The sequence below is a fragment of the Octopus sinensis genome, unplaced genomic scaffold (assembly GCF_006345805.1).
Source record: "Octopus sinensis unplaced genomic scaffold, ASM634580v1 Contig12082, whole genome shotgun sequence".
NCBI lineage: Eukaryota > Metazoa > Mollusca > Cephalopoda > Octopoda > Octopodidae > Octopus > Octopus sinensis.
The window spans coordinates 51,795-62,980 of NW_021832533.1; the positions used below are offsets into that span (position 1 = coordinate 51,795).

The 11,186-nt window shown below is 36.3% G+C and overlaps 1 protein-coding gene and 1 pseudogene across 1 annotated transcript; both read left to right on the forward strand.

The window, feature by feature from the left end:
* Positions 1–263: 263 nt before the first annotated feature.
* LOC115229198 lies at positions 264–2,367 on the forward strand (annotated as a pseudogene).
* Positions 2,368–10,131: 7,764 nt separating this feature from the next.
* On the forward strand, positions 10,132–10,902 carry LOC115229199 (general transcription factor II-I repeat domain-containing protein 2-like). Its single transcript, XM_029799594.1, has one exon. The coding sequence runs from the start codon at positions 10,132–10,134 to the stop codon at positions 10,900–10,902; it is 771 nt and encodes a 256-aa protein (XP_029655454.1).
* The last annotated feature ends 284 nt before the right edge of the window (positions 10,903–11,186 follow it).

An 11,186-nucleotide genomic window follows, 5' to 3' on the forward strand; every position in this document is an offset into this window, starting at 1 on the left:
CAACTAGAATCAAAATTAATTATTTTATTTTTTATTTAAAAAAAGTAATAAAATTAAGTAATATTTAATAGAGTTCTTTTTTTATCAGTCTCTAATTAAAACATGATTTTTTTTTAGTATTTTTAATATATGTTAATTAAAAATTGTATAGGTAAATAAATTAATATTTATTTTAAATAAAATAATTATTCAAAAAATTAATAGTATCTTAAATCAATCGTGTGTTGTGGTGATTTAGAAATAAGTCACATTTATTAGATTAAATGGAATTTAAAAACACAGGATATGTGCTTCAAGGATCAGACCCTAATGAGGTCGGCGGTCTAATAATAATGAAAAAAGAAAAAAAGGACGAATTTAAAGCTCCCCCTCCCAAAACCGAATCCACCCAAAACAAGTAACTCCCCATCCCTAATCCTCCAGACAATACCGCAATCCCGACCCCCAAACCCCCTCATCCGAACGTTCAGTCCACAACAAAATCTCAAATATAAAAAAATCCCGAAAAGAAAAACACGAAAAAGACGAAAGATCCCACAAACATTACTCCCACTCCAAAAAACGACATTCCTCTTGTATAACCCCCACATTCACCCCCAGCCTCATCCCGAAGCAGAAGAAAGTACTCAGACTACATTCCGACCCCAGAAATAGGAATTAAGGGTACCTATTTATGGCCAATCAGAGTCCCCTGTGAGACGAGGATGGGACGAGGAGGGCGGGAAACCAGCCTGTCCAGTGACACCAATAAACTACCCGGATTCAAAAAACAGTCAAAAATGTATTGAAGGGAAGACGGAATATGAAGAGAAGGAGAAAGTGCTGGATCGTGATTGGTACTGCACAGGGGAAGGGTTGGAGGAGTACCTCAACCCCTTTTCTGATATGAGCGAGGAATATACACGTCTCAAGGAAGAGAAACTCAAAGAAAAAAAGGCACGAAATATGACAGCCCAACAACGTCAGATTATGAAAGTAATCATGTGATTGTATTGAAGGACAACCAAATGTGGGAAATGAATCAAATGTATGGGTCAGGACTGGTCAATAAAGTGAGGGCATGTCTGGACGAGGACGACTCCATGAACGTGAGAATGCATTTGTTGATCAAGCATATGGTCCCCCCATTTTTGGAAGGGGAGAATGTGTTTACCAGGCAAATGGAGCCTGTGGTGCCTGTGAAGGTTAGGAGTGGTGGTTTATGAGAGGACCCGAGCTGTGATATGGCCCAGGTGGCCAAACGTGGCTGTAAGAGTATCAAGTTGTACAGAGAGAAGAAGGAGAGGTTAAAGAGCCAGCAGAAGCATTGGAAGTTGGAGGGGACTGCCATTGGAAGGGTGATGGGAGTGAAGGAGAAGGAGGTAGAGGGGACCAGTCATGTGTGTAGGAGACCCCAGAAGAGGAAGTGGACTTTAAACAAGAGCACAAATTCGCAGAGATTATGGACAAGAATATGAAGCCGATAAGTCAATTTGCAATAAACAAGACATTAAAACAACAGAGGACATGTCTGCCCATATTTGCATTCCGAGAGGAGGTAGTGTGTGGATTGACAGTCAGTTGATGAATATAATTCGGGAGAACCAAGTGGTGATTGTGGTGGGGGAGACTGGGTCGGGGAAGACGACTCAGATGAGTCAGTTCTTGTATGAGGACGGATATGCGACCAATGGAGTGATTGGATGTACACAGCCCAGAAGAGTGGCCGCAATGTCAGTAGCCAAGAGAGTGGCCGAGGAAATGGGAGTTGTCCTCGGAAATGAGGTGGGATATGCCATTCGATTTGAGGACTGCACTTCTGAGGTTATTATCTAATCATATTTGTAGAAAACTATGATTAAGTATATGACTGATGGAATCCTGTTGAGGGAGACACTCACGGATTCGTTTCTTGAGGGCTTTTCCGTGATCATAATGGACGAGGCACACGAGAGGTCCCTCAATACGGATGTCCTCTTTGGGATCCTCCGCGATGTACTTTTCTCTGTCAATTTGTAGTTATTGTCCGTGAGGTTGGACCTCAAATTGATTGTGACCTCAGCCACGATGGATTCCAACAAGTTTTCTGATTTTTTTGGGGGTGTCCCGATCTATACGATACCAGGAAGGACATTCCCGGTGGATGTGTTGTACTCGAAGAACGTGGTGGAGGACTACATTGACGGAGCAGTCAAGCAATGCCTACAAATCCACTTGTCGGGACTGGAGGGAGACATAATGGTGTTTATGCCAGGACAGGAGGACATTGAAGTGACGAGTGAACTACTAAAGGGTGGCCTGGGGGTTATAAAGTGTAGAGAGACTGGGGTCACTGGAGAATGCCCCTCCTCTGTCAGTCCTACCAATCTACTCCCAACTGCCCAGTGACATGCAAGCCAAGATATTTATGAAGAGTGAGGATGGGCTGAGGAAGTGTGTGGTGGCCACCAATATCGCGGAGACGTCCCTCACGGTGGATGGAATTATGTTTGTGGTGGATCCCGGCTACTGCAAACTCAAAGTCTTTAACCCCAAGATGAGTATGGACACTCTCCAGGTGTTCCCAATATCCAAAGCCAATGCCCTCCAACGGACAGGGCGGGCAGGAAGGACAGGTCCCGGACATTGCTATCGACTATACACCCTCCGACAATACAGAGATGAATTGTTGGATGTGTCTGTCCCCGAAATACAGAGGACTAATCTATCGAATGTGGTCCTCCTCCTCAAGTCCCTGGGAGTGCGTGATTTGCGTAATTTTCATTTTATGGACTCCCCTCCACACGTATATGTGAGGGTTAGTGGTGTAGGATAACATAATGAACTCAATGTACCATTTGTGGATACTCCAGGCACTGGATGACGAGGGGGGACTCACTGATAATGGTCGGACGATGGCGGACTTTCCACTAGACCCATCTCTGTCCAAATTGTTGATTGTGTCTGAACATATGGAATGCAGTGCGGAGATATTGGTGGTCTTGATTGCTTCATTGTAGATTATTGTGTCAATGTTGTCAGTCCCGGCTATATTCTACCGACCAAAGGGACGTGAGGAAGAGGCAGATCAGTTGAGAGAAAAGTTTATGGTCCCCGAGAGTGACCATCTGACTCTACTATATGTTTACCAGCAGTGGAGGGTGAATGGATATTCTCCATCGTGGTGTACAAATCACTTTATCCACGCAAAGGCAATGAGGAAGGTCAGTGAGTCGTCGATGAGTGTAGGTGAGGGAGGTTAGACAGCAGTTGGCCGAGATTATGGAGTCTAAACACATCAAGCTAATCTCGACAGGCAGTGAGTGGGATATAATCAGGAAATGTATTTGTTCCTCATATTTCCACCAGGCAGCCCGTATTAAGGTGTATTCTCCACTCATTAGTGCATAGGGCATTGCTCAGTACGTTGACTTGAGGACGGGCATTCCCTGTCACGTGCACCCCTCCAGTTCCCTTTTTGGAATGGGATTCACTCCTGATTATATTGTGTACCACGAGTTGTTTATGACCACCAAAGTTGTGGTTGTGTTTTATTGTAGGAATATGTGCAATGTGTCACTGCAGTAGAAGCCAATTGGTTGGCTGAGTTTGGCAATGTCTTTTATACTGTTAAGGACTCCACCAATAGGGTTACCCACTTTATTTACGTCTAGACATGTTCCTCTGTTACTTCTACTGTGAGGAGTGGATTTGCAGTCTGATTTGTTTTTTTAATAATGCTTTAATTTTGATTATTAGAACTTGGTCATTTATTTAAAAAATAGAGACTATTTTTATATTCGCAGTGTATAGCTTGTCTTTTTAATAAGTTTTATTTGTTAGTTTTTCGTAATAAAATGTAGATTGTTTTATTCTTGCCATTCCTGGCTAAAATAAATCTTGGACTGCTATTAACACAAATGATATTGGTTTACCTGCTTGGTTTTAATGGGAATATTGTTCGACCTGCAGAAATTAGAACTGCGCGACTTTTCTTGAAAAAATCCTTTCTGGGTGGAAGATGCCGATTTGATATCATCTCTATCAGCGAAAATTCACTGGTTTAAAAAACCTTTTCAAAATGCTTCCGCTGTCAAGGCTATGGAAATATTGCTAAATTTTGTAAGAATCATGAAAGGTATGTCATTTGTGGAGAAGGGCACGTCCTTTGCAAAAGGAGTCCAAAAAGAAGTGTGTTTCCTGTGGTTTCAACGAGCACCTTGCCTGGTTTTCTGGGTGTACCAGTCTATTGGAATATTTTGAAGGAAGGGCGCTATTGCAGGCACTGGAACATCAATTTTTTACATGAATAGCCTAGTGAAAAAAACTGTAGAATTTTTGAAGAAATACTTTGTGAACTTGTCAGTTTCGTGTTAAAAATGGCAATTGAATGGGTCTAGCAAATCATTCGAAATTGCTTCGAATCGAATAACTTTTTGATAATTGTCGGCGATATTAACTCCGAACACGTTGATTATGCCTGTAAACACACAAACATGGATGGGCAGACGATCTTCTTGAAAATGCGATTTTTCGGAGGCTATCTAGATCAGCGGTTCTTAACCTTTTTCAAATTTTTGATAAATTGTACCCTTTAGGGTTAAAAATAAATCCCGCGTACCCCCTATAGATTTTTTTGCATATCATCTCCAACTTTCAATCGATTACAAGATTTATTTTTAATAAATGATAAACAAGACATTGTAGTTTCGCATAAGTATGTTGTTGGATAAGGAATTAAAGCAATCTACAAATAATTCATGTTTAAAAGACCTCATATGAAACCTCCATATATGGTTTTGCGGCCCGGGACAATACATATGATGTAAGGGTCCCGTGATCATCATATTTAATGCGTTTTAATTGAAAAACTTCAAGACTATCTGTATTATCAGAGTGAGCCGAACGCTTGTGTCTCAATAAATTGGCAGGTTTTAATGAATTGTTTCCAAGTAAAGCATCGCATAACATACACTGCGCCTTATCCACATTGTCTGTTCAAAAAGATTTTATGAATCTATATTGGACACTAGCTCGGCAGCTCGCTTCGCTCACCGCGACCTAGCTCCTGCGGAGGGCCTGTTTCATCAAACAACTATAAGTTTATGTAGATGTATAAAACTACCTGGTTTAATGTAACCCTATTCTATCGCCTGTTGATAAACGATGTTTGTCGTCCGTCCTTCCTTGGCATATATTAATAAATTTTCTCTTCTGCCTACCCTCGAGCATCCCACATACAGCTGTCCATGTGAAAAGCACTCACTCTCTAAAAATAACCCAACTACCTTTAATGACTGTCCCTGGGCCTTGTTTATTGTCATTGCAAAACTCATCCTCAAAGGAAATTGCAGCCTTTTAAATCTAAATGGTAATTCATCAGAAATTATCGGAATTCGTGGAATATAAACATCCTCACCTCTATACTTACCTGTTAATATCGTCGCCTCTATTAAGTTAGCCATCAAATTTTTGATAACTAACCTCGTTCCGTTGCATAATTTAGGTGGCGCAAGATTTCGTAATAAAACCACTGGAACGCCTATCTTTAACTTTAAAAGATGATTCGGCATTCCAGAGGGATCTAAGGAGTTTAAAAATTCAATCCGGTTGAATTTTTAGAAAATAACAAAAAAATAAAGAAAAACAAATAAAAATGAATTATTTAAAAACAAAAAAATAAAAAAAAACAAAAAAAAACTTTAAAAATTTGTAAAATAGTATAAACAAAAAAAATCTCTGCCGCCACGGCAACAACCAGTCTAATTTTTTAACAGCCAATTAAGATAATGCTTAAGAGCCTTTATAGTCCGGAGATTTAGCTTAGTGACCTTGATTAGACAAACCACTGGCGGAAATGGGGCAGCCGGAGATGCGGCAGGCAGAGTAGCAGCAGCCAAAAAAGCGACACACAAAAAAGATTTAATTAATTCATTAAGCTGACCGTTTTTTCTTCAGCTTCGTTTTTCCTCCTTCGGTTATCTATTTAAAAAATTATTTTTGAATAATAAAAAATATTAGGAAAAAAGAGGCATACAGAAAATAAATTCTATCTTTACGAAAAACATCTTTTCTTAAGGTCGTCTTCCCTCCTTCGGTTATCTATTGAAAAAATTATTTTTGAATAATAAAAAAGTTTAGGAAAAGAGGCATACCGAAAATAAATTCTATCTTTACGAAAAACTTAACTAAATAGTTAATATTTTTACGCAAATTCTTCTGATTGCGCTGTCAATTGGTGGTAAATTGTGTTAATGATTGTGCTAATGTGGTTTCAACTATCAAAGTGTTTTTCAAAATCTGTTAATTGCACACTCTATTCAAGGCGTGCAATCTGTAATTGCACATTCTGTCAAAGTCAAAAATGATAATATGTCGCGAGCGCTGCGAGCGATCGAGCGCTGAGAGCGATTTTGACGCCTAACAAGCCTGTCATCAACAAATATATTTATTAAATTATTTAAAATTTTAACATGATTTAAAATTAAAATTGAAATAACTTAAGTTTTCCATTGAATCCCATAAAATAATATATAAGTAGACCTTAATATAAAAAGTAAAATCAATGAATACTGAACGCTAATTTGGTTTAGGTTGTGAGGGGGGTAATAATTTGACAGATCTCATTGCTATTTCTCGTTTCAATCTCTAAAATTAGGTCTTCTAATCACAAATGAACTGTGCAGACAGGCTTGCTCTTTCAGAAGATTCTTGTTTTGACATTTTAATAAATTATGAAGCATTTAGATTTTTTCTCATTATTCTAAAATATCAATTATAAATCTTAAAATATTATTTTTATTTATGAAATCGGTTTTAAAGCACATTCTGCTTTGGCATCGATTTTAATTTTTGTAATCGAATATATTAAAACCCAAATACCAGCACAGGTATTTGTCAATTTATGAATTTGTTGATTGATCGCATCTAGAAATTGAGTGATCGCTCGCTGCGCTCGGTCGCTCGCAGCGCTCGCGACATAATAGCTTTAATTTTGATTCATAATCGATAATGATATATGCATTTAATTTTAAAGAGAAAAACATAGGATGAATTGAATTTCTTTATCGCGAATAATTGGGAGTTTATCATTGTTAATATTCTCGCTGTCGTTTTCATCAAGGATATTCTTAATACGTGAGATTTTTGCCTCGAAGGTTTTAATGGACCTCATCATGTAAGTCGAGGACATTGTAGTTGTTCATTTTATCCAAAATGCAGAAAATTTTTTTTTAATTTTTTTTTGGGGGGAAGGTTATAAGGACTTCATCATGTAAGTCGAGGACATTGTAGTTGTTCATTTTAACCAAAATGCAGAAAACTTTTTTTTTAATTTTTTTTGGGGGGAAGGCTTTAAGGACTTCATCATGTAAGTCGAGGACATTGTAGTTGTTCATTTTAACCAAAATGCAGAAAACTTTTTTTTTAATTTTTTTTTGGGGGGAAGGTTTTAAGGACTTCATCATGTAAGTCGAGGACATTGTAGTTGTTCATTTTAACCAAAATGCAGAAAACTTTTTTTTTAATTTTTTTTTGGGGGGAAGGCTTTAAGGACTTCATCATGTAAGTCGAGGACATTGTAGTTGTTCATTTTAACCAAAATGCAGAAAACTTTTTTTTTAATTTTTTTTGGGGGGAAGGTTTTAAGGACTTCATCATGTAAGTCGAGGACATTGTAGTTGTTCATTTTAACCAAAATGCAGAAAACTTTTTTTTTAATTTTTTTTTGGGGGGAAGGTTTTAAGGACTTCATCATGTAAGTCGAGGACATTGTAGTTGTTCATTTTAACCAAAATGCAGAAAACTTTTTTTTCAATTTTTTTTTGGGGGGAAGGTTTTAAGGACTTCATCATGTAAGTCGAGGACATTGTAGTTGTTCATTTTAACCAAAATTCAGAAAACTTTTTTTTTAATTTTTTTTTGGGGGGAAGGTTTTAAGGACTTCATCATGTAAGTCGAGGACATTGTAGTTGTTCATTTTAACCAAAATGCAGAAAATTTTTTTTACATTTTTTTTGGGGGGGAAGGTTTTAAGGACTTCATCATGTAAGTCGAGGACATAGTAGTTGTTCATTTTAACCAAAATGCAGAAATTTTTTTTTAATTTTTTTTTGGGGGGAAGGTTTTAAGGACTTCATCATGTAAGTCGAGGACATTGTAGTTGTTCATTTTAACCAAAATGCAGAAAACTTTTTTTTAATTTTTTTTGGGGGGGAAGGTTTTAAGGACTTCATCATGTAAGTCGAGGACATTGTAGTTGTTCATTTTAACCAAAATGCAGAAAACTTTTTTTTTAATTTTTTTTTGGGGGGAAGGTTTTAAGGACTTCATCATGTAAGTCGAGGACATTGTTGTTGTTCATTTTAACCAAAATTCAGAAAACTTTTTTTTTAATTTTTTTTTGGGGGGAAGGTTTTAAGGACTTCATCATGTAAGTCGAGGACATTGTAGTTGTTCATTTTAACCAAAATGCAGAAAACTTTTTTTTTAATTTTTTTTTGGGGGGAAGGTTTTAAGGACTTCATCATGTAAGTCGAGGACATTGTAGTTGTTCATTTTAACCAAAATGCAGAAAACTTTTTTTTTAATTTTTTTTTGGGGGGAAGGTTTTAAGGACTTCATCATGTAAGTCGAGGACATTGTAGTTGTTCATTTTAACCAAATGCAGAAAACTTTTTTTTTAATTTTTTTTTGGGGGGAAGGTTTTAAGGACTTCATCATGTAAGTCGAGGACATTGTAGTTGTTCATTTTAACCAAAATGCAGAAAACTTTTTTTTTAATTTTTTTTTGGGGGGAAGGTTTTAAGGACTTCATCATGTAAGTCGAGGACATTGTAGTTGTTCATTTTAACCAAAATTCAGAAAACTTTTTTTTTATTTTTTTTTTGGGTGGAAGGTTTTAAGGACTTCATCATGTAAGTCGAGGACATTGTAGTTGTTCATTTTAACCAAAATGCAGAAAATTTTTTTTAAATTTTTTTTGGGGGGAAGGTTTTAAGGACTTCATCATGTAAGTCGAGGACATTGTAGTTGTTCATTTTAACCAAAATGCAGAAATTTTTTTTTAATTTTTTTTTGGGGGGAAGGTTTTAAGGACTTCATCATGTAAGTCGAGGACATTGTAGTTGTTCATTTTAACCAAAATGCAGAAAATTTTTTTTTAATTTTTTTTGGGGGGAAGGTTTTAAGGACCTCATCATGTAAGTCGAGGACATTGTAGTTGTTCATTTTAACCAAAATGCAGAAAAATTTTTTTTAATTTTTTTTGGGGGGGAGGTTTTAAGGACTTCATCATGTAAGTCGAGGACATTGTACTTGTTCATTTTAACCAAAATGCAGAAAATTTTTTTTTAATTTTTTTGGGGGGAAGGTTTTAAGGACCTCATCATGTAAGTCGAGGACATCGTATTGCCAATTTGAAGTTGGTGTGCACACACAGACAGACAGACAGACACACACCATACCATTTTATTATTAAGATATGAGTCATCCCATTTACGCGTTTTATTAACCATAACCTAAAACAAATGAAGCATGCTATCAAAATCGATTAAATTATTAAAATCATCTTAATAATAACAAATTAAAAAATATTCCGCGTACCCTCTGGATCTTCTCGCGTACCCCCTAGGCACATGTACCCCCGGTTAAAAAACCCTGGTCTAGATCAGGGGTTCTCAAGTGCGGCCCTCGGGGCCGCATGCGGCCCCGAGAATCTTTTTTGCGGCCCCGACTTCCAAACTTTAAAATAAATTTTGGATATAAAATTAATTGTAAATTAATATTATTAAAGATAATATTTTAACTACACGTGTTTGTAAATATATTTCAGGTTGAGTATTTTTTCATGCCATCAAAGAAATATCGAACATTATCTCAAGAAAATAGAGAATTTCAAATTGAATGGGAAGAAAAGTTTTTTTTCGTTGAACTGAATGGTAAAGCTGTTTGTTTGATATGCAACTGTGTCATTAATTCATTGAAAAATTATACTATTGAACGTCATTATAAGAAGCACTCCGAAATATACAATTTATATCTCGGAGAGTCAAGGAAAAAAAACTCAATATATTAAAGACGTCATTTAAAAATCAGTCCTCAATATTTAAACCAGTGGAAAATAAGCATCAGTTATTAACGTCTTATAAAATTAGCCACCTTCTTGCTGTAAATATGAAACCTTATTCTGACGGAGAAATTATTAAAACTGCTATTTCCATTTTTTGTGATGAATGTTGTCCGTCAAATATACAAAAAATTGCAAAACGATTACCATTAAGTAATGATACTATTACAAGAAGAATAGAATGTATTTTTGAGGACCTTGCCCGTCAGCTAATCAAGTTCTTTACTATTAAAAATAATTTTTATAGAACATCGAAAGATTTTTTATATCATTCTTTTGCTGTCGACACGAGTAAAGATATCTCTGATACCGAACAAATGGTCGTATGCATTAGAGGTGTCACTTCGGATTTTAAAATTTCTGAAGAATTTTTTTCTCTTCGTTCATTAAAAGGCACTACAAAAGGAATGGATGTACTTAACGAATTCCTTGAAAGTATTAAAGAATTTGACATTGATCCTTCCAAAATAATTTCCATATGTACTGATGGGGGGGCGAATATGATTGGTCGTAATAAAGGGTTTCATGGACTTTATTCAGAATGGAGACTTGAAAAAAATCTTGATCCTATATTTTGGCAACATTGTATCATTCATCAGGAGAATATAATCGCAAAGTCACTTAAAATGCAAAATGTAATAAGTACGGTGTTGTCCATTGTGAATTGGATACGCGGTAAATCTCTCAATCACAGGAGATTTAAAAAAATGTTAGTGGAAATTGACACAGTGCATAATGATGTGCTTTACCATACCACTGTTCGATGGTTGAGTCGTGCCGCGTGCCTCAAAAGGTATATTTGCTTGAATAGAAGTTAGATTTTATGAACTACTCCCTCAAATAAGAGAATTTGTTAAAGACCACAAATACCATGATTTGTTGCAGTAAAGAGTGGATTGCCGATTTAGCTTTTTGGGTAGATCTAACCTCTCATTTATCGTCGTTAAATTGTGAATTACAGGGGAAATATAAATTTTGCCATCAACTCTATGGATCTATTGCTTCTTTTATATCAAAATTAAAACTTTGGAGGGATCAAATAATGCTCAAAGATACAATTCATTTTACTTGTTTGAGTGAAAATAAAGCTAACGGTTCATTT